The 24,122-nt window shown below is 36.1% G+C and overlaps 1 protein-coding gene across 1 annotated transcript in view; it reads left to right on the forward strand.

The window, feature by feature from the left end:
* The window catches only part of PCSK2 (proprotein convertase subtilisin/kexin type 2), a 356,721-nt gene that overhangs the window by 64,823 nt on the left and 267,776 nt on the right, over nt 1-24,122 (forward strand). The window contains exon 2 of the mRNA XM_037043083.1: nt 17,578-17,682. Within this exon, the coding sequence (XP_036898978.1) occupies nt 17,578-17,682 (105 nt within the window). The remainder of the gene's footprint in view (nt 1-17,577; nt 17,683-24,122) is intronic.

Below are 24,122 nucleotides of genomic sequence, written 5' to 3' on the forward strand. Positions count from 1 at the left end.
TTTGGGGCTCTCTATTCTGCTCCATTCATCTATATGTCTGTTTCTATGCCAGTACCAGACTGTTTTTATTACAGTGGCCTTGTAGTATAGTTTAATACCAGGTAATGTAACTCTTCCTACTTTGTTCTTCTTTCTCAAGATTGCTGAGGCTATTGTGGGGTCTTTTTTGGTTCCATATAAATTTTCAAAATATTTGTTCTAGATTCGTGAAATATGTCATTGGTATTTTAAAAGGTACTGCATTGAATCTATAGATTGCTTTGGGTAGTATGGACACTTTAATGATGTTAATTCTTCCAATCCATGAACATAGTATATGCTTCAAGTTATTTACATCTTCCTCAATTTCTTTCTTCAGTGTTTTATAGTTTTCTGAGTGCAATTTTTTTACTTCCTTGGTTAAAGTTATTCCTAGGTAATTTATTTTTCTTGTTGCTATAGTAAATGGGATTTTTTAATTAGTTTCTCTTTCTGATAATTCATTTTTTACAAAAATGCCATTAATTTCTGAATATTGACTTTGTGTACCACAACTTTGCCAAATTCATGTATTAGGTCGAGTAATTTTTTTTCATAAAGAGTATACGGTTTTCTATGTACACTATCATGTTGTCTGCAAATGACAGTTTTAGTTCCTTCATTCCCATTTGGATGCTTTTCATTTCTATTTCTTGTCTGATCACTGTGGCTAGAACTTCCAATATTATTTTGAGTAATAGTGGTGAAAGTAATTTGCCTTTTTTGTGACCAAAAGGGGAAACCTTTTAGTTTTTGTCTGTTGAGTATGATGTTGGCTATAGGTTTTTCATATATAGCCTTTATTATATTGAGATATGCTCCTTCTATTTCATCTTTGCTAAGTGTTTTTATTATAAATGGATGATGGATTTTATCAAATATTTTTTCAGCATCTGTTGATATGATTATGTGATTTTGTACTTTATTTTTATATGATGTATTATGTTTATTGATTCACAATATTGTGCCACCTCTACAGCCCTGGAGTTAATCTCACTTGTTCATGGTTTATGCTCTTTTTTATGTATTGCTGGATCTGGATTGCCAATATTTTGTTGAGAATTTTAGCATCTGTGTTCATCAAAGGTATTGGCCTGTAGTTTTCAATCTGTTGTGTCTTTGCCTGGTTTTGGAACTAGAATAACACTAGCCTCAAAAAAAGAGTTTTAAAGTCTTACCTCATTTTGCATATTTTGGAACAGTTTGAGAAGGATAGGAGTTAGTTCTTTAAATATTTGGTAAAATTCACCTGTGAAGTCATCTGGTCCAGGGCATTTGTATGCCAAGAACATTTTTAATTATTGCTTCAATTTAACTAGTTATTATTAGTGTATTCAAATTTTTTTGCTCCTTCTTGATTCAGTATGAGAAGATTGTATGTTTCTAGAAATTCATCAATTTCACCCATTTTGTCCAATTTTTTGACATATAGTGTTCATAGTTATTCCTTATAGTCCTTTGTATTTCTGTGATATCAGTTGTAACTTCTCTTTCACTGTTGATTTTATTTGTTTGGGTCCTGTCTCTTTTTTTTTCAGTAGTAGAATCTGGTTAGAGACTTGTCAGATTTTTTTTACTTCTTAAAAAAACCAGCTCCTGGATTTCCTGACCCTTTGAATTTTTTTGTTAATCTCTATGTCATTTAATCCTGCTCTTATCTTGATTATTCCCTTTCTTCTACTCACTCTGAACTTTTTTTGTTGTTGTTCCTCTAGGTCTTGTAGATGTATGGCTAGGTTATTTATATGAATTTTTCTATCTCCTTTAGATCAGCCTATATTGCTATAAACTTCCTCTCAGGACTGCCTTTGCTTGTGTCCCATAGGTTTTGGGTTGTTGTGTGTTCATTTTCCTTTGTTTCCAAGTACTTTTTAATTTCTTCCCTGATCTCATGTTAACCCACTCATCAGTCTCCATGTATCTGAATGTTTTTGAGTTGTTTTTTCCTTGAGGTTGGTTTCTAATTTCAAGCCATTGTGATCTGAAAAGATGTTTGTTATGATTTTAAATTTCTTAAATTTTCTGAGTCTTGTTTTGTGTTCTGCCATGTGGTATATATTTGAAAATGTTCCACGTGTGTTTGAAAGGAATGTATATTTAGCTTCTTTGGGTTAAAAAGTTCTGCATATGTCAATTAAGTCCATATAATCTACTGTGGTATTCAAAGACACAATATTTTTGTTGATTCTTTGTTTGGAAGATCTATCATTGTTGATAGTGGGGTGTTTAAATCCCCTACAATGCTGAATTGCTATTGATAACTTTCTTGATGTCCCCCAAGATTTTCCCTATATATTTAGGTGCTTCTATGTTGAGTGCCTATATGTTTACAAGGGTTTTATTCCTAACGCTTAAGCAGTGTGTAGCACCTTCTTAGTCTCTTATTAATAGCCTTTGTTTTGAAGTCTATTTTGTCTGATATAAAAATTGCTGTCCCAACTTTTTTTTCTCATATCCATTTGCTTAGAATATTTTTCCCATTCCTTCACTTTCAATCTGTGTAGATCTCTTGTTCTGAGGTGGATTTCTTGTAGACAGCATATATGCAGGTCATGCTTTCTTATCCATTCAGCTACCCTATGTCTTTTGATGGAGCATATAACCCATGTACATTTAAGGTTATTATTGACAGGTATTTATTTACTGCCATTTTTTTCTTTTGTACCTGTGTCCCTCCCTCTCTCTTTCCTTCTTCATCTTTTTAAAGCAGTCCCTTTAGCATTTCTTGCACTGCTTGTTTGGTGGATGGTCTTTTAGCCTTTGGGGGGGGGGGTCTGGAGAGCTCCTTATTTTGCCTTCAATTTAAATGAGAGCCTCATTGATTATAGTTGTCTTAGTTGAAAGTCTTTGCTTTTCATTATTTGGAATATTTCTTCCCATTCCTTTCTGGCTTGTAGTACTTCTTTGGAGAATTCAGCTGATAGCCTTATTGAAGTACCCTTTTTTGTTACTAGCTTTTTCTTCCTTTCTGTTTTTTTTTATTTATTTACTTTTAGAGGGGAAGGGAAGGAGAGAGGGAGAGAAATATCAATGTATAGTTGCCTCTCATGTGTCCCCTGCTGGGAACTGGCCTGCAACCCAGGCATGTGCCCTGACTGGGAATCGAACCTCGATCCTCTGGTTTGCAGGCCCGCGCTCAATCCACTGAGGTACACCAGCCAGGGCTTCCTTTCTGCTTTTAAGATGGTCTCTTTGTCTTTAAATTTTGCCATTTTAATTATGATGGGCTTTTGAGTGGATCTCATTTAGTTCATCTTGACTGGGACCCTCTGTGCTTCCTGGACTTGTATGACTTTTTCCCTACTAAGTTAGGGAACTTTTGTGTTATTACTTTTTCAGACAGGTTCTCTATCCCTTGCTCCTTTTCTTCCCCTTCTGGTAGCCCTATAATACAAATATTATTATCTTTCACATTGTCTTGCAGCTCCCTTAAACTGTCTGCAATCTTTTTGAGTCATTTCATTTCATTGCTTTGTCTGAGTTTTTATGCTGCCTTGTCCTCCAGCTTCCCGATTTGATCCTCTGCTTCATCTAACCTGATTTTTATTACTTCTAGTGTGTTCTTCATTTCAAATATTGTATTCTTAATTTTCTCCTTCCTCTTATTCATAGTTTCTACGTCTTTTTCATGTTGATGTTGTTCCCAGTAAGTTCCTTGTAGCTTTCATAGAGTTCCTTGCAGTTCTTACTGAGCTCCTTGAGCATCCTTATAACTATTATTTTGAAATCTATGTCTGATGGTTCGCTTGCCTCAATTTCATTTAGCACTCTTCCTGGGGATTCCTTCTTTCTCCTCGATTTTGGTTGTTTCTTTTTCTCCCCCTTTTTAGGTGACTCTTTCTTTGTTTCTGCATATTAGATTGAGCTTCTTTGACTCCCTGTTTTTGTGGAGTGATTTCTTGTGGTAGGAGACCTGTGGGACTCAGTTGTGTAGCCTATTTGATTTCCTGAGCTGCATGCTCTTAGGTTGCCCTTTATGCCATTTATGTGGACTGTCTTGCAGTGATTTATTTTGTTTGTTGTTGGGTATTTTTTGGTGGGTTCTTCCATCTGACTGGCTGACTGAGAGTGACACAACCCACCACATCTTCTATGCTGTTGTACAGGTGCTGCTAGAACAAAACAAACAACCCAGGACACAAAACCCACACCCATAAAAATATTCCATGGGCATACTATCAACTACAAATGAGCAAATATTAACAAAGGTGTAAAGAGATTAAGACTGTTATAAGAAAGGAAAAATGAATATGAGATGACTAATGGAAAGAAAATAACTTTGAGAGGGTAGAAGAGGAGAAATAATAAGAATAGGGAATAGAAACAATGCAAAGAAAGAAAGAAAAGAAAAATTATGTTGTAAATAAAAAATGAGGGAAGAATGAAAAATGGAGTAAGAAAATGGGAGAGTATAATGTGAGATTTTTTAATAGATTTTATTTATTTTTAGACAGAGAAAGGGAGGGAGAGAGTTAGAGAAACATCAATGTACGGTTGCCTTCTACATGGCCCCACTGGGGACCTGGCCTGCAACCCAGGCATGTGCCCTGACTGGAAATCAAACTGGCGACCCTTTGGTCCGCAGCCCGCGCTCAATCCACTGAGCTACACCAGCCAGGGCTAATGTGAGATTTTAAAAAAATAAGAACAAAGTTGAAAAACATCCTTTCACAGCAATATAAACAACAAATGAGCAAAGACTAATATAGATTAAAAGGGAATAAAAAGAAAAAATGAAAAAAAATATGACATGTCTAACAAGAGGAAAAGTGATTTTGAGACAATAGAAGGAGAAGAAATAAAAGTGAAGAATGAAAACCAGGCTAAGAAACAAAAAAAAAAAAGCAATTTAAAATGAAAAGAAAGGCAGAAGTCAAAATAGAGTAGGAGAGGGGAACAGTAAAATTTGTGATTTGAAATACTAAATAGTGAACACCCAGGAATAAAATTGAAGAAATGCAACAACAATCACTATATCAACAACCAACAAGAAAAGATTAATAAAGGTGGAGAGAGAATAAAGGTATTAAAAGAAAATAAATAGAATGTGAAATGACTAATGGCAAGAAAAATAGTTTTGAGAGACTGAGGGAGGAGAAATTGTAAGAGTGCAGAATAGAAAAAAGTCATTGAAAGGGAAAAAATAAAATTTAAAATAGAACTAAGAAGAAAAAGGAAAGGGTCAAAATAGAATAGGAGAAGAGAGGAGTAAAATATGAGATCTAAAGTAAACTAAAATTAAAAAATAGTGTAATAATAGGAATAAACTTGAAGGAAAAGAAAAAATGTTAACAAGCTATGCAGGAGAAAAAAATGCAATAATGAAGACAGTAGAATTCATCTCAGCAGAGTCTAGTATTTGCCACTGTCTTCTCTTTCTGGAACTGCCCCTGGTAATTCAGACGATGTCCTTGTCTAGCCCTAGGCAGCCTGTTCAAGACTACAAGTTATCCACAGTCTGTTGCTGTCTCCTTCAAGCTTGGCTGGTCCCCACTGTTCTGCTCTGCTGGCTTTTGATCAGCACAGGACTCAGAGCACTGCCAACAGAATGTCTACCTGCCTCCATAGGGGTCCTTTGGTGTGATTGGGGGAGTGGAATCCCTAGCTCACCCCTGGGGGTCACTGTTCAGTCTTCAGGGAAGATAGTGGGAGTATTTCTCCACCACTCCACCACAGGTCTTGGTCTGTCCCAGATTATTTCCAATAATGCATAGTTTCTGGTGAATTAGTTTTCTGTTTCCTGTGAGGACCAATCTGTGCAAAAGGGGCAGCTCTTTCTTGGTCAGCATTGACATCAGCTTTGTATAACAATGAGGCCTGGCAAAGCTCTGAACATTCCTTGTTGTCCCTATCTCTAACCTCTCTGTTCCACTGCTTTCAGTGGATCAGGACCCGAGGAAGCAGCATGCCTTGTAGTGTCTGATAGAAGTTCAGAAAGGGCACTTTCAGATCTTCTCCTTCCTTCTTCTATAGATATTTGCCAAGCAGTGGGATCCTGAGCCTGGTCTCACTGATCTGCAGAACCCACAATCCCTCAGGAAGGGGTTGGGCATGCCTGCCTGTGAGAGGACCTGCCTGGCTTCAAGAATCTCAGACATTCAGCTCCTGGCCTTCCAGTCCTCAGCCTTCCACTCTCACAGGAAAATTAGGCCTAACCTCTCAGCTCTGCACAGCCCCCTGTTTACCAACTGTGATGGGTTGGGTCCCACAGTCTCTTCAGCATGACACTTTCTGTTCTTCCTGGACTCGTGGGACTGAACTGCTGGACTCAATGGGACTGAACTGCACTTTCACTCTAGTTTCTTTGTTGGCAGAGCTGCTGCACATGTGCATGAGTACAGGGTCCCTGCTGAGTCTCGCCTCAGCTCCTCTTTTAAAAGAGTTTCTATGTGGCCCCCACTCTGCAGCACCAAGCCCTGGGCCAGTTCTCCACTCACTGTACCTCCCCCCAAAGCACAAAATCTCTCTAAGTCAGGGCTGTCCACAGCCTGCCAGTGCCTCTGACAGTTTTAGGAGATAGAGTTTCTGTCTGGAACTCCCTCGGTTGGCACTATAGCTTTGGACATGCTGCTCACTGTGTGTGAGTCTCCCAGACTTTGTACATCCTTCCAAGTCTCTCCTAGTTCGGGTTGGTGGTTTCCATGTGGGGGATGAGGGCCCTGCTCTGGGAGAGAAGAGAGCCACTAAGCTGCATTTTCTGTCTGTTCTCTCTTCTGCTTCAGGAACCTCTCACAAAGCATTTCCCCTTCAACTTATGAAATCTCTTCCTGGATGGTGTAAAGCATCATCTGTACTCCTTGGCTTCAAAAATTCACATCAGCTTAGATTCTATTGATGGCTCAGGTCACTTGTTGGAAGAACAGCTAAATATCCACACTCAGGGCAAAAGCAAGTGGGATCAATTTCCACCTACTTGGCCACCATCTTCTGATCTCAGATTGTCTTTGTATGAATACCTTTCTCTTTCTCTAGAAATTTCGTAAAACATTTTTCAGATATTCCCTCTAATTGAAATAATTTCTTTTTTGCATTCCAAAGGCCTCTTGTCCATAAGTCTGTTATAGCACATTGTGCTCTAATGATCAAAATAGTAGTTAATGCTCATTGAGTGTTCCCTGTATGTCAAGCATTATTTCAAAATTTTAATGTACTATATCACTTAATTCTCATGATGAAAATGAAGGGCTTCATAAGTGAATAAACTGAAGTCCAGAAAGGAGAATTAAATAATTTGCCAAAGGTCATACAGCTATTAACAGGAAGAACCAGAAATTAAATCAAGGCAGTCTGATTTCAGAACTCATACTCTTAAGTCATTCTATCACAGAGTACCATTAACATGCTACTGTGTACAGAGCTAATTTCCCTAGTAGATCATGAGCTATTTGCAGGCTGAGGCCATTTCATATTTTTGTTTGTCTCTCTAGCACCAAATACATTGCCTGGTTATGACAAGGGATAAGAAAAGTGCACAAAAGACACAAGCAGGCAATTGAAATAGGATAAATTAGAATGTCTCATAAATGCATAAAAAGATACTCAAACTTTCAAAATTATCAAAGAAATCCAAATAAAATGTCATATATTGTCCAAATGAGCAAAAATTAAAATGTCAATCAATAAATGTCAATCCAGTGTTGTTGAAAGTAAAGGAAAGTGGATATTGTTTCAACATATTTTTGGTGGTTCTTATACAACTTTATAGAAAAACTTTTTAGTAATATTTATCAAAATGCTAATGCATATCATCTATAACTGAGTATACAGGCAAACACTATTTTATGCACATAGTGATATTTGTAAGTCTTCATCAGAGCATTGTAACAATAATAGATTTATTGAGATATAATTCATGGAGCAGAAAATTTTTCTTTTCAAAATATACAGTTTGGTGATTTTTATTGCATACCAAATGTGCAATCATTTCTATAATCTGGTCTAAATATAGAATGTTTTCATCTCCCCAAAAGAAACTCTATACCATTACTAATATCTCTTCATTTCTGTCTTCTCCCAGTCTCAAGTAACCATTAATCTATTTTCTGTTTCTGTGGGTTGTCTGACTGCATTGTTGAGTTGTTTATATATTCTGGTATGGGTCATTTATGAGATATATGATTTCAAAATATTTTTATTTCATTCTGTAGTGTATCTTTTTAGTTGTTTTCTGATTTTCCTTGAAGCACAAACATTTTTAACTTTATTGAATTTTAATGTATGTACTTTTTTATTTTGCCCTTATGCTTTTGATGTCACATGTAAGAAATCAATGCCTAACCAAAAGTCATGAAGATTTCCTTCTTTTTTTTATTCTAAGTATTTTGTGGCTTTACCACTTATATTTAGAGCTATAAATTATTTTAAGTTAAATTTTGCACATGGTGTTAAGACAGGGATCCACGACATAATACAACACAAAACCAGCCCCAACAAATTCAAGAATATTGAAATATATCAAGTATTTTCAGACAAGAACCTGAAACTGGAAACTAACCTCAAGGAAAAACTCAAAAACACTCAAACTCATGGAGACTGAATAGCATACTATTAAACAATGAATGGGTTAATAATGAGATAAAAGAATAAGTCAAAAACTTTCTAGAAACAAATGAAAATGATTACTCAACAGTCTAAAACTTGTGGGACACAATGAAGGCAGTCCTGAGAGGGAAGTCCATAGCAATATAGCCCTACCAAAAACAGATAGAAACATTTCAAATAGACAATCTAACCCTATATCTACAAGAACTAAAGGAACAACAACAAAGACATCCCAGAGGGAGTAGAAGGAAGGAAATAACCAGGATCAGAGTAGAATTAAATTGCATACAGACCAAAACAACAATATAAAGAAAGGGTCAATAAATCCAGGAGCTGATTTTTTGAAAAGGTAAACAAAATCAGCAAGCCTTTAAGCAGACCCATCAAGAAAAAAAGAGAGAGAACCCAAATAATCACAATCAGAAATGAAAGAGGAGAAATTACAATTGATACTACAGAGATACAAAGCATTGTAAGAAATTACTAGGAACACCTACATGCCAAGGAATTTTGAAACCAGGTTGAAATGGACAAATTTCTATGAAAATATAATCTCCCAAACTGAATGAAGAAGCAGAAAGTCTGAACAGACTTTTAACACCTGATGGAATTGAAGCAATAATCAAAAAGCTCCCAAAACACAAAAGCACTGAACTGGATGGATCCACAAGAGAATTTTACAAAAGATTTAAGGAAGACCTAACCTTTTTTCTTCTCAGACTATTCCAAAAAATCTAAGAAGAGAGAAGATTCCCAAACTCTTTTTAGGAAACCAGCATCATCCTAATTCCAAAGCCAGATAGAGACACAACAAAGAAAGAAAACCACAGGCCAATTTCACTGATGAACATAAACACTGAAATCCTCAACAAAATATTGGCAAGCCACATCCAGCAATACATTAAAAAGATCATATACCATAATCAAGTGGGATTCATCCCAAGTATACAAGAATGGTACAATATTCATGAATCAATAAACATAATACATCACATAAACAAAATAAAACACAAAAATCACATGCTCATATCAATACATGCATAAAAATCATTTGATAAGGTACAGCGCCCATTTATGATAAAAACACTTCGCAAAATGGGAATAGAGAAAGCATTATTTAACATGATAAAGGCCATATATGAGAACTCTAGAGCCAACATTATACTCAATGGGCAAAAACGAAAAGCTTTCCCACTAAAATCAAGAACCAGACCAGGACATCCACTTTCACCACTTCTATTCAATATAATATTGGAAGTCCTAGCCACAGCAATGAGACAAGAAACAGAAATTAAAGGCCCCCCAAATTGGAAAGAAGAAAGGAAAACTGTGACTGTTTTCAGATGACATGATAGTGTACATAGAAAACCCCATAGACTCCACCAAAAAGCTACTTGACCTGGTAAGCAAATTTGGCAGAACAGCAGAATTCAAAGTCAATATTCAGAAATTAAAGGCATTTTTACACACCAACAATGAAAAATCAAAATCAGAATTCAGTAAAAAAAAACCATTTGCTATAGCAAAATAATAATAATAATAATAATAATAATAATAATAATAATAAAATACCTAAATAAACCTTACCAAGGAAGTGAAAGGCCCATATTCAGAAAAACTACACAATACTGAAGAAAGAAATTAAGAAAAACACAAACAAATGGAAGCACATACTATGCTCATGGACCAGAAGAATTAATATTATCAAAATGTCCATGCTACCCAAAGCTATTTATAGATTCAATGCAATCCTTATTAAAGTACCAATGGCATATTTCACAGATATAGAACAAACACTTCAAAAATTTATATGGAACCATAAATGACCCTAAATAGCTGAAGCAATTTTGAGAAAGAAGAATAAAGTAGGAGGGATCACAATACCTTATATCAAACTGTATTACAAGGCCACTGTAATCAAAACAGCATGGTACTGGCATAAGAACATACACGTAAACCAACAGAACAAAATAGGCCAGAAATAAACCCAACTCTCTATGGTCAATTAATATTTGACAAAGGGGGCAGCAGCATAAAATGGAGTAAAAATAGCCTCCTCAACAAATGGTATTGTGAGATCTGGACAGCTACATGCAAAAAAAAAATGAAACTTAATCAGCAACTTACACCATATGCAAAAATTAATTCAAGATGAATGAAAGACTTAAATGTAAGTTGTGAAACCATAAAAGTTCTAAAGAAGAACATAGGTAGAAAAATCTAAGATATTCCATGCAGCAGTATTTTCATCAATATGTCCCCTAAAGCAAGGGACATAAAGGAAAGAATAAACAAATGAGACCTCATAAAAATGAAAAGCTCCTGCAAACTAAAAAAATAGCATTAAAATGAAAAGGGAACCAATCATATGGAAAAATATATTTGCAAAGGAGACCTTGGAGAAGGGTCTGATCTCCAAAACATATAAACTCACAAGCCTGTGCTCCATGAAGACAAACAACCCAATTAAATATGAGCAGAGGACCTGAACTGACACTTCTGAATGAAGGACATACAGAGGGCCCAGAGACATATGGAAGGATACTCAGCAGCACTAGCTATTGGAGAGATGCAAATTAAAACCACATTGAATACCACTTCACACCAGTAAGAATGGTCATCATAAACAAATCAACAAACAAGGAGTGCTGGAGAGGTTGTGGAGAAAAGGGAGCCCTAGTACCCTGTTGGTGGGAATGCAGACTGTTACAGCTACTGTGGAAAAAAGTATGGAATTTTCTCAGAAAACTAAAAATGGAACTGCCTTTTGACCTAGCAATTCCACTGCTGGTATTACACCCTAAGAATCCTGAAACACCAATTCAAAAGAACCTATGCACCCCAATGTGCATAGCAGCACAATTTGCAATATCCAAGTGTTGGAAGCAACCTAAGTGCTCATCAGTAAATGAGTGGGCCAAGAAACTGCTGTACATTTACTCAATGGAATTCTATGCAGCTGAAAGAAAGAAGCTCATTGTTTTGTATTAAACATTTTAGTTTACCATTTTAAGTACTCATTGTTTATTTTATTGTATTCTAGCTCTTATTCTTGGATTACAATTAACATTATCAACAATTTAGTTCAAAAGTATAAAAAAGTATACTTAACTTAATTTCAAAAGTATATAAAAACTTTGCTCCAATATAGCTGTGTTCCCTTTCTTCCTTTTTGTGAAATAATTGTACAAATTGTATATATATATATATATATATATATATATATATACACACACACACATACATACATACATATACATTAAAAACCCCAAAACACAGTTTTATAATTATTGCTTTATGCAGCTGTATTTTAAAGCATATAGAAGGAAAAAATTGCTACAAACAAAAATGCATTTTCCTTTTTTTTTTGTATTTACCTATTTATTGACCTTTACTAGTGTTCTTTATTTCTTTTTTGTGGACCCACATTAATATCTAGTGTTCTTTCCTTTTAATCTAAATAACTGCCAGTAGCATTTCTACCAGGGTAGATTGTACAGCAATGAATCCTCTCAGTTTTTTATTTTTCCAAGAATGTATGAATTTCTTCGTAATTTTTGAAAGATAGTTTTGCTAAATACAGAATGCCTTTAAATTTTTTTATTTATTCACTTTTAGAGAATGGAAGAAAAGGAGAAAGAGAAGAAAATGTCAATGTGTGATTGTCTCTCATGCACCCCTGACTGGGGTCCTGGCCCACAACCTAGGAATGTACCCTACACTGGGAATCAAATCAGTGACTCTTGGTTTGCAAGCTGGTGGTCAATTCACTGAGCCACACTAGCCAGGGCTAAATATAGAATTCTTTATTGACAATGTTTTCTTTCAGCATTTTGAATAAGCTGCTTAACTGCCTTATGAGTTGTATAGCTTCAGATAAAAAGTCATTGTTAGTCTTAATGAATATCACATATATTTTTTCTTACTGTGCTGCTTTCAAGATTTTCTCTCTAGTTTTACTTTTGAAAATTTGACTATGACATATCTAGTTGCACATCTCTGATTTTATCCTACCTTGAATTTGTTGAGGTTAGGTATGCATGTTAATTTCATAAAATGTATATTTATTTTTTAATAAAATTCATAAAATTAGAATTTTTTTCTGCCATCATTACTTTTATATTCTTTCAGCTCTTTTCTTTTCCTTCTCATTCTGATATTCACATTATATTTATGTCAGTATTCTTAACAGTGTCCCACAAAACTCAGTTAATTTTCTTTAACCTTTTTTTTCTGTTCCTCAAGCTGAGTAATCTCAATTGACCTACATTTATATTTGCTGATTCCTTCTTATGCCCATTCAAATCTACTATGCAGACCCTTTATTTAAAAAATTTATTTCAGCCCTGGCTGGTGTAGCTCAGTGGATTGAGCATGGGCCTGCGAACTAGACAATCACGGTTTGATTCCCAGTCAGAGCACATGCCTGGGTTGCAGGCCAGTTCCCGGCAGGGGCCAGTTCCCGGCAGGGGCCAGTTCCCAGCAGGGGATGCATGAGAAGCAACCATACATTAATGTTTCTCTTCCTCTCTCCTTCCCTTCCCCTCTAAAGACAAATAAATAAAATACTTTTAAAAAAATGTACTTCAGACAGTATTTTGAGGCTTCCGGCCAAGATGGAGGCATAGGTAGATACATTGTGCCTCCTTGCACAACCAAAAGGACAATGACAAATTTAAAACAAACAAACAAAAAAACCAGCCAGAACCACCAGAAAATTGAACTGTATGGAAGTCTGACAACCAAGAACTTAAAGAAGGAACATTTATCCAAACCAGTAGGAGGGTTGGAGACAGGGAACTGGGGTGGAGAATACTTCCAGAAAGGCAGTGGATGGTGAGTGGGGCAGTCCTACATTTGTGTGGGAATAAACCAGAAGGAACAAGTGGGAAGCAAGATAGATTGTGAAACCCAGGGTTCTAGCACAGGGAAATGAAGCTTCAAAACCTCTGGGAAAAACCTGTGGGAATTTAAGTTTCAGGAGAAACTCCCAGATTCACAGGCCAGTTTGTTGGAAAGACTCACAAGGTCCTAGAACATACACAAGCCCACACACCTGGGAGTGAGCACCAAAAAGGCTCCGTTTGCTTGTGGGTAGCAGAGGAAGAGACTGAAAGCCAGCCGAGTCAAGCAGGCAGAATTGTGCCCTCTCAGACCCCTCCCCCACATACAATGCCACAAAGCAGAAAGGTGGGTTGCCCTGGTGAATACCTAAGGCTCCTCCCCTTACTACATAACAGTGGCACCAAGACAAAAAAATAACCCAAATGAAAGAACAGATCAAAGCTCCAGAAAAAATACAACTAAGTAACCAAGAGATAGTCAATGTATCAGATGCAGAGTTAAAAACACTTAATCAGGATGCTCATAGAAATTATTGAGTATGGTCACAAAAGAGAGGAAAAAGTGAAGGCTGTGCAAAGTAAAGTAAAAGAAAGTATATAGGGAACCAACAAAGATGGGAAGGAAACTGGGACTCAAACCAACAATTTGGATCAGAAGGAAGAAATACACATTCAATCAGAACAGAATAAAGAAACAAGAATTCAAAAAAAGAAAAGAGGCTTAGGAACCTCTGGGACAACTGTAAACATTACAACATCCAAATCATAGGGGTGCCAGAAGGAGAAGAGAAAGAGCAAGAAATTGAAACTTATTTGAAAATGTAATGAAGAAAATCTTCCCCAATCTGGCCAAGGAAATAGACTTGCAAGTCTGAGAAGCTTAGAGTCCCAAAGAAGTCGGACCCAAGGAGAAACACACCAAGGCACATCATAATTACATTAACCAAGATTAAAGATAAAGAGGGAATCTTAAAAGCAGTAAGAGAAAAGGAGACAGTTATCTACCAAGGAGTTCCCATAAAACTATCAGATTTCTCAAAAGAAACCTTACAGGAAAGAAGGGTTTGGAAAGAAGTATTCCAAGTCATAAAAGACAAGGACCTACATCCAAGATTGCTCTATTTAGCAAAGCTTTCATTTAGAATGCAAGGGCAGATAAAGTGCTTCTCAGATAAGGTCAACTTAAAGGAGTTCATCATCACCCAGCCCTTATTATATGAAATGTTTAAAAAAAATGTTTCTAAGAAAAAAGAAGAAGATAAAAATTTTAAACAGTAAAATGAGAACAAACTCAAAACTATCAACAACCATACTTAAAAAAAAAAGAAAAACATACTAAGCAAACAAATAGAACAGGAACAGATTGACAGAAATGGAGATCACATGTAGGGTTATCAGTGGGGAGTGAGTGGGGGGAGAATGGGGGGAATAGGTACAGGAGATGAGAAGCATATTTGGTAGATACAAAATAGATGGGGAGGTTAAGAATAACATAGAAATGTAGAAGCTAAAGAATTTATACATATGACCCATGGACACAAACCAAGTGGGACAGAATGCTGGTGGGAGGGTTGGTGCAGGGCAGAGGGGAATAAAGGGGAAAATGTGACAACTGTAATAGCGTAACAACTGTACTTCAACAATAACATAATTTTTAAAAAATCATTAATTGGAAGCACTGGGCGGGGCAGGGCTGGGAATATAAGACAGAAAACTGTACTTGAACAAGAATTAAATTTAAAAAAATAAATAAGATCTTTAAAAATTTTTAAATTGCAAATGTTGAGGTGGCATGGAAAGGAAGTATTTCACTGTTCCATATCATTCACTATTTATTTTTTCTTTCAACAATCATTTATTGTGTTATCTATATGCCAGGCATGTGCCACGAGGCATGCAATAATTAAGAATAAATTAAAACTTGCCCTGGCTGGTGTAGCTCAGGTGTAGCGCTGGTGTAGCTCAGGTGTAGCTCAGGTGTAGCTCTGGTGTAGTGGATTGAGCCCGGGCCTGCGAACCACAGGATCGCGGTTCGATTCCTGGTCAGGGCACATGCCTGGGCTGTGGGCCAGTTCCCAGCAGGGAACTCATGAGAGGCAACCATACATTGATATTTCTCTCCTTCCCTTCCCCTGTAAGGATAAATAAATAAAATCTAAAAAAAAAGAATAAATTAAAACTTAAAAAAATAATAATTTATTTCAGTTATTGTATTTTTACCTCTAAAAGTACATTTAGAGGTAAATGTACTTTCCATTTTGTTCCTTTTAAATAATATCTGTCTCTTTATTAATAAGTTATATTTTCTAAGATATCATTCTAATGCTTTTCTTCTTTTTAGACATGGGTCCTTTAGTTCTTTGAATGTATTTATAATAGCTGATTTAAAGTGTTTGTCTAGGAAACCAAACATCTGAGCTTCCTCAGAAAGTTTGTACTAACTGCTTTTTTCCCATCTCTATGGATCATAAGTTTATGTTTTTGTGTGTCTAATAATCTTTTTGGAAAACCAAGCATTTCAATGAAATAATGTGGCAACTCTGGAAATTGGAATCACTCTTTCTGTAGGGGGATGTGTGTGTGAGCACGTGTGTGTTTAGTGTCTGGGTTTACTGTTTTTGCTATTGTTGCTGTTGCTATATTTTGTTTTTGTATTGTTTTGTTTTGTTAGTGACTTCTTATATTGTACAACTGAATCTCTGCTTGTTAGCTTTGTGGTCAGATAATGGTTAAATTGAGATTACCTTAAAGACTGAATCAATAATATATTTTTTTATTTTTTGATAAGTGTCTCTGTGTATATATTGGAGAATGTTTGACCTAAAAATCCTCAAATTTGCCCCCCTTACATTATTAAATTCTTAGTTTCAAAGCATCCACACCCACTTCTGTTTTCTTCCAAATCAAAGGTGGCAAAATACATGCCTAAAAGTTTCAATAGCAAATATTTTGCTTTTTGGTTCAAGGACCCCTCTGAAAATCTGATGAAAACCATACATCAAATCTCCAGAAAAAAATATATAAGTCCATGATTTGGGCTGTAATTTTTTAAAAGATTTTATTTATTAATTTTCAGAGGGGAAGGGAGGAAGAAAGAGAGAAAGAGAAACATCAATGTGTGGTGTCTCTCACACACTCCCTACTGGGGACCTGGCTTGCCACCCAGGCTTGTGCCCTGACTGGGAATTGAACCAGTGACCCTTTGGTTTGTAGGCCCATACTCAATCCACTGAGCCATACCAGCCAGGGTTGGCTGTAATTTTTAAGGGCTCAACTAAGGTTCAATTTAAGGTTCAATTAATCAGATTAAGAACTACAAACAACATATTTTTGTAATTATGTAGATATATGGGAAGGGAAAAGATCTGGGAATGTTGAAGTTCCATTCTCATACAGAAGAAAAATATGTCCTCAGAGGGGAAATGACTTGCCAAAGGTTAGGTGGTAATGGACTTGAGGCACATTCAGCTCTCATGATTCCTAGGTTAAGACTCTTCTCACCAAGTTGCCTTGAATCATAGAACCAATGACAGTTCTCTTTTGGTTATCCTAGATTTTTACAAGCCCTGAGTCACAGACAAGCTCTCACTATTGTGGCTTCTCTAACTTGCTCTGACACATATATCTAATTCCAAGGATCTTTAGAAAAGGGAGCTAGAGGGAAACCTGTCATCTAACATGTACTAACTAGATTTATAAGCTTACAATGTGCCCAGCATGATGAGAGGCATCAAGGGGTCACAGAGAAAGTGCAAGATATAAGACAGACAATCCAGCTTGAAGACAGGACTAGGTTACAACACAATGCTGGAGCAACCCAATATGGATTCCAAGAGAGGAGAATGGATAAGTTGGTGTGTATATAAATATACAAGGCTCCATGGAGGAGAAGAGAAAATTGAAAGATGGGTAGAAACTAAGGAAATAGAAGAAAGAATAGAAGGTATTAGTGGAGAGGAAGAGAAATGGGCACTGTATAATAAAAAGTAGAGAAAAGGGAAGAAGTACAGTGATAGAGAAATAGAGAATCAAGTCTGATAGGTAGTTGTCAGTGATTTTCTCATATGCATTTCTATCATATGGAGCCTCAACATGCAGCTCCAGCTTTGGTGTTCTTGTCCTGGAGCCACCTCCTGAAGCTAATGATGGCATATGTCTTTTTGACTCTTCACAGCTCCCCTTTGCTGAAGGCCTCTACCACTTTTATCACAATGGTCTTGCAAAAGCCAAGAGAAGACGCAGCCTGCACCACCAACAGCAGCTGGAGAGAGATCCTAGGGTGAGTTTTCCTGGCAACCTACCTTTCAACTTCTGCTACCACATGTAGGCTCATCAGGGGAGTATAAAAGAGGATAGGCAGGAAATTTTGAAGTCATTCAGTGTACTGAGATGGGCCAAATAGATCCTTGGCACCAGGGACTCTCCACTCCTCTATCTTGTGTATTATGGAAAATAAATGTACCCTTTATAGAGATTGGAGAGGAGTAAACAAGGACACCACCCTTCACTGGCTGTCTTCTTTTCCATCATAGCATGAGAACTTCTCATTGCCTGGCAATGTGTTTAGGCCTGTGGTGGATGAAAAGACAACAAAAATCATTTTATAGAACACTTCTACTGGTGAATCCACATGCTCTGAGGAAGTTGTCATGCCACATACTATGAATGGGAAAATGAGTAGGCCAGTAAGTTATTAGCTCACAATTGGCAGTGAACTTCTCAGTCTCCATGCGTGGTTGCAGCTATGAGAGCTCCTCTTCTGCCCTTCAATTTCTCACATGGACCTGATTTATCACCATATTTCAACTGTCTTCCTAATGCTCATGAACCTCATTTTTTTACCTCTAATATTTACCTTGCTTTTGGACTCCAGGTTTTATTTCCCCCTAGCAGCTTAAACTCAACTTTCCTGCAACCAAATTTATTACCTTAGCCACAAAATGGCAACTTCTTCAGTATTCTCACTCCCCAATTTCAGAATGGAATCTTTGTTCATCACTGAAGCCTTCCTCTTCAAATTTTGTTGTCATCCTATATATTTACTTACTTTTTCAGTTGGCTAGATTTTGATTTTTCTTATGCAATTCACTCAGAGGAAAATTAATAATCTAGACAAGTTGCCCCCTATACATTGAAGCAATGAAGATGCATAATCTCTTTACCAGGACTCTTGAAGGAAAGTGGCTGTAAAGAGGTCAGATGTTTGAGTAAGGGATTTACACATGAAATTCTTTTTGAGCTGATGGAATTTGTAAATTCACTCTTGTGGGACTCTTTCTGTGAACATTGACTAGTTTTAATTTGAGCTTTAATTAGCAATGTGGATAAAACAGGTTTCCCAGCAGATCACCAACTGACAAGTCACAGCCAGTTTTTCTTTAATTCCTTGACCCAGGGAATCCCACATTCCCTGTAGTGGAATTCTACTCTAAGAAGCTACTGTATTTTTGCTTTCAAGGTAATATCCAAGCTGCCTGTGCTGCCAGCCAATGCCACGCATTCTCAAAGGGTCTATTGTAAAAGCTGGAACCGCTCTCTAAGGGAGAAGCTCTCTTTTCTGTGTTATAGCCACCGTAGCTCTAACTGTTCCATTTCAGGGCCCGTGGATGCTGGGAAGCTCATGGATAGGGATCCTGTCTTCTTTTTCATCTGTGGATCCAGGGTGTGCAACAGTAGATAAAAATCACTCTGGTACACTATGACACTGGTTTTCCCTACATTTTATCTTGATCTTACACTTTATGGCCAATTGTTTTGCTTTTACTTGTATATTTTAAGTTTCATTGCTTTGCCTTCTTTTATGATTAAAGATGTTGCCCCAAGATCACTAAGAGAGTAAGATATAAAAGAAAATGAAGCAGAAGATTCTTGAAAGGCTTGGGCTGGGAAAGAGAACTGAGGAACAGCAAAACTAAGAAGTCATTGTTTGGTCCAGAGAGACTTCTTGGGATTGGTAGGCTAAGGTTTTCTTGTTTTTGTACTCACTTGAAATGTTTTTTGATATACTGATTCTTTAAGTGTACAGTGATGTTTCCAAAAGAGGAGAAAATAAGATAGGTTGAATAGTAAGAAATGAGGCCATTCATTGGTGACTCTAATTATTTGTCTTTCTCCTCAAAATATCAACTTTAGCCTAAAGGGGTGTCCATTCTCCCTTCATTGCCATTATAAGGGTCCTGGTAACTCTCTGCCTCTACCTAGTAGGGGTAACAACAAAAGTTAGCAGGGAAACCAAAGGTCATAAATCTGTACATTTTCTCTATCTTATCATCAAGATTAAAGGCCAAGGCTGTTGCCAATAAAGTCAGTCTGAAAAAAACATAAAATCTCATAATTTTCTTGTAAAAAATAAAACAAACACTTCTATTGTTGACTGCCTTGTTTTAAATTAGATTAAGGCCTGAGTTTTTCCTGCATAATATTCTCATGGTCATCTGAATTTGGTATCAGCTGATAGCAAAACACAGGGGTGACTATTGATTAAAAAACATTAACTATAAACAGTGAAAGAGTATCAATGTGAGGACAAAGGGGCAAATAGGTTGAGCATTAAGATACCTCAAATTTTGGATTCTCAAGCACATTCAAATAGGTTGCAGAAAGAAAAGTAAATAGAAGTATAGAGAGAAAGGGGGAAGAACCAGGTAGCCAGAAAAGATTATGACCCAGGCTTTTGTTTCTTGCATAGATATTGCAAGTTACATCCCATAAATCAAGATCTTAAAAGCAAGTTTCCCTATCATTCTCTGAAATATGTTATCTTCTAGACCTACAGACTTTAAACGTGTTGCCAGCACCAGGTTCCTTCTTCCTCCTATCTCTGCTTTACTTCTTGGCCTCTTCTTGGACTGCAAACCAAGTGCAAACCCCAAGAAACCAAGCACTTAGAGCAGGAGAACTGAGCTGTTACAAGCTCCCAGGGCTGAATCCACCTAGGTAGCTTTTTAGCCAAATAACAACCACGGGCTTCTACCAACCCAAGAAATAAAGAATTAAAAAATAGAGAACCAAGTTTGCTTTTGGTTTTGCTCTAATTTCAAAATAGAAATTTCAAGAATGTTTGCCCCTCATTTAGCAGTTAATTTTTATATCTAAGGAAAACAGGAAAAAGACTATTTAAAAATTGTATGTGCTTTTTGTCCAGGTCAATAAAGTGCTGCTTTCAGCATATCTATATTTGTTCATCAGAACACCAGGCAATAGAGAAAACAAATTCTGATGTAGACTGTTTTAAAGGTGTTCATTTACCTTTCCATTTCTTTCTGCCAAAACAATTAGCAGAATATTGAATAGCAACATTTAGATGCTAAAAAACAAAACTTATGTCTTGTTTATTTTGGGTATGTTTGTATAATGCAATTCTGAGCACATAGCAGATTAATAATTATTCCTCGGGGTTTTAATTCATGGAATAGTATTGTTTTTCTCATCTGATATCTTTATGCCTGTTGTAAAATGTGCATCCATTAGGAAACAGAAGTATATCTTTCTCCTGAGCTCTTCCTTTAGTACATTCTTAACTATGGGTAAAGAGAACCAATTACTGTTTCAGTACTTCTAAGTCTTGCCACTAAGAATCCCATAAGAACAAGTTTTTAATTTCCAAAGTCTAGAACACTATATTCCCAATCATATTCACAGTACTAATACAGCCACCAAAGCAAGAACAATATGTTTAGAAAGTTTTGGTAGCTAAAATTATTTGAAGATGTAACAAATACATCCAAAATTGGAATAAGATAATAAAATAAAAATGCCTTCTCAGCATCAAGATCAAGAATAAGTGTCCTTTGCCCAAAACCTCTGTGAGATTTGTTAAACTTTGGCTAGGAACAGTGTCAACAAATCTTGACACCAAAAGCTCATTGTGGTTCATGGTCTACATATCAAACCACAAAAGTTCTACAAGTACTTTAAAAGAAGTGGAAAACAAATTTGTTTAATATGACATTTGTTCACATTTCTGTAGAACTATATTTGCACACCCGATGGCACAGTATTGAAATAAAATACATTCAAAAACATAAAAACTCACATTGTTCAATGAGCAACATACACTACTCATATGGAAGTCCAATAATTTAACAAAGAAGTAACTTGAATTTAATTTGTTGAGTGCAGTTATATTTAATTCAAGAATTATAAATATTTGCTTGTTTTTCTAAGCAATATCACTAGGTCAAATAATTATCCCTTAAAATCATTGTTAAACCTCTTTCCATTTTACAAATCAAAAACTCCTATCAATCCATTAAAAATTCTTCTGTCTAAATCTCAAAGAAAGGATATTTTCCTTTGTATTCTATGTGTGAGAGCTTCTTATCCAAGTGTATGTCATATCTAATGACCACAGAAGGCAGCCACATGGATTATAGGATGTGTTTTTTGTTTTTCAAAGGTCTATTCTGAGCTTATTTGTGAAGTTTTAGGGTATTCAAAAAATCCGCAACAGTTAATTTCCCCAGATAGTCCTTCGAAAATCTGATAGAACAATATCACTAGAACAAAAGAGAATATTGCCTATTCTTTAAAATTAACTGGATATAAATGATGTGATTTTTTAAACAAACATCTAAATAGTTATAAACCAGGCTTTATTTCTTTATGGGACTTACAATAATTGATATTATTTTTCAAAATGAATTTATTATCATGGTTGAAACTCAGGTGGTTCACATAGCTGGGGGTAGTTTATAATCACTTTGGGCCCTTTTCTGACATGACACAATAATGTTTTTAGGTCTAACTTAGATGGGGTAATTTAGCCATGATTGGTGAGCATTTTGTACAATTGTACATAAACTTAGATAAGAAAGATTAAGCAAATATAACAGGGAAAATATGATTTGAAGGAATGCATGAGAGTATCAGAACAATAACAGCAATTTATTTACAATCCACACAAATCTTTCTGAAAAGAATGCTGAAACTTCAGCAGTTCATTGCAAGCAATGAAATTATTCACCTTCTTTCTCTTCAAGTTACAGAAAATTTTCTCACAATTGCTAAACTCTTAGCTTCCAATTCTTCTCAAATACCTAATATTGATCATAGTATTTTTATGATAATGACATGTTACTTGTATACATTGTCTTTTTAAATTTATATTAGATAACCATTTGATCAATTTGATTAAAAATTAGAAAAAATAAGAAAAAGCACCATTATCTTTTGGAAAATATACTATCAAATAGAAAATATCGTGGAGAAAAATGTCTTCCTCCACTTTTCTTTTGCGGGGGTGGGTGTTGACCAAGCCTTCTACTAGTGGGTAACTAATAGAATTTGGGGTGTCTTCTCTTTATGATCACAGGGAATGCATGATAATCTCTCAGTTTGTGGGTTTGGTGAAAATAGAAATTAGAGCCCTGGCTTTTGTGTCTCAGTAGTTCAGTGTCAGCCTATGAATTAAAGGCTCACTGGTTTGATTCCTGTCTAGGGCACATCTCTGAGTTGCAGACCAAGTCCCCAGTAAGGGCTGCACAAGAAGCAACCACACAATGATCTTTCTCTCCTTCTCTTTCTCCCTCCCTTCCCCTCTCTCAAAAATAAATAAATAAGATCTTTAAAAAAATAAAAATTAGAAAGTTTTAGTACCTTTTTAAAAGAATTTCTAGCAAAGAATAGGTTTTTATCTTCATATTTATTAACTCTAAAATGGTGAAGTTTGAAGTTTTGAGATACTGAACTATGATTAGCCAGAGTTCCTAAGAGACACCCACCTCACCCCACCATCACCCTGTTTTAGCTAACAAGTGCTCATGTTCTCCTCTACCATTTCCACTCCAAACAGAAAAATAAGCAAACCAGGGATGTATGAAACTGAAGTAAAGTGATATTGAAGCTAGATAGTAAAGAAAACAGAAAAGGATAGATCGAAGTATAGGGAAAATATTTAAATTAAAAAGTTAATTGGTAGAAAATGGGTAAGTTCCAGCCTCACACTCAATGTTGTCCTTCTCCCAACCTACTTCCCAGTAATTGTCTCATTATAATCTGAACGATGAGATTCCTTCAGTGATCTGGACATTTCCTATTCTGTAAACAGCTCAATTTTCTATACATATAAAAATGTGAACTACTTTACATGGGCAAATAACTCCAAAAGAAGTATAGAGCAAAGTTAGGCACTTTCCTACTTTCCTCTGCTTTTCCCTCTTTGTCCCTCTCCACCTTATTTTCTCAACTCAAGAATCTGTAATCAGTAAACACACACTTTTAAAATGTGCTATGTGTTTTCAGGCTCCAAGAGGAAAGATAATTTACAAAAAAATAAGTATAAATGCAAATGATGACACATACTATGAAATACATTAGGAAGGCATTTGGGCTCACACCCCTCCATTCCCAACTAGCCAGAGAGTGACCCTCAGCACATGAGTGAGGAGGAAGCAAGGATGCAGTCCTTCAATGATTGTGTTCATGACATTTCTGCAGTAACCAGACCACTGAATAGAAAGAGAACAGATAGGATAACTCCAGGGCTTCCTCCTGCATTCGTTCAATAACAATTCTAAGAATGTGAATGTGTGTTGAACATTGCAGTTTTAGTTTTGGTTTCTGGAAGAAGCAAACCCTGAGACAAGGACTTGGAAGACGATCATTTATTTAGGAAGTCAATCCTAGGAAAAACAAGAGGAAGAGTAAAATAAGAAAGGGAAGTGAGGCAAGCAAATAAAGGGTGGCTTGGATTTCCTGGAAAAAGAATTCAAGATAGGG

Source organism: Sturnira hondurensis, unplaced genomic scaffold (genome assembly GCF_014824575.4).
Source record: "Sturnira hondurensis isolate 20B ecotype Veracruz unplaced genomic scaffold, ASM1482457v3 Scaffold0003874, whole genome shotgun sequence".
Taxonomy (NCBI): Eukaryota; Metazoa; Chordata; class Mammalia; order Chiroptera; family Phyllostomidae; genus Sturnira; species Sturnira hondurensis.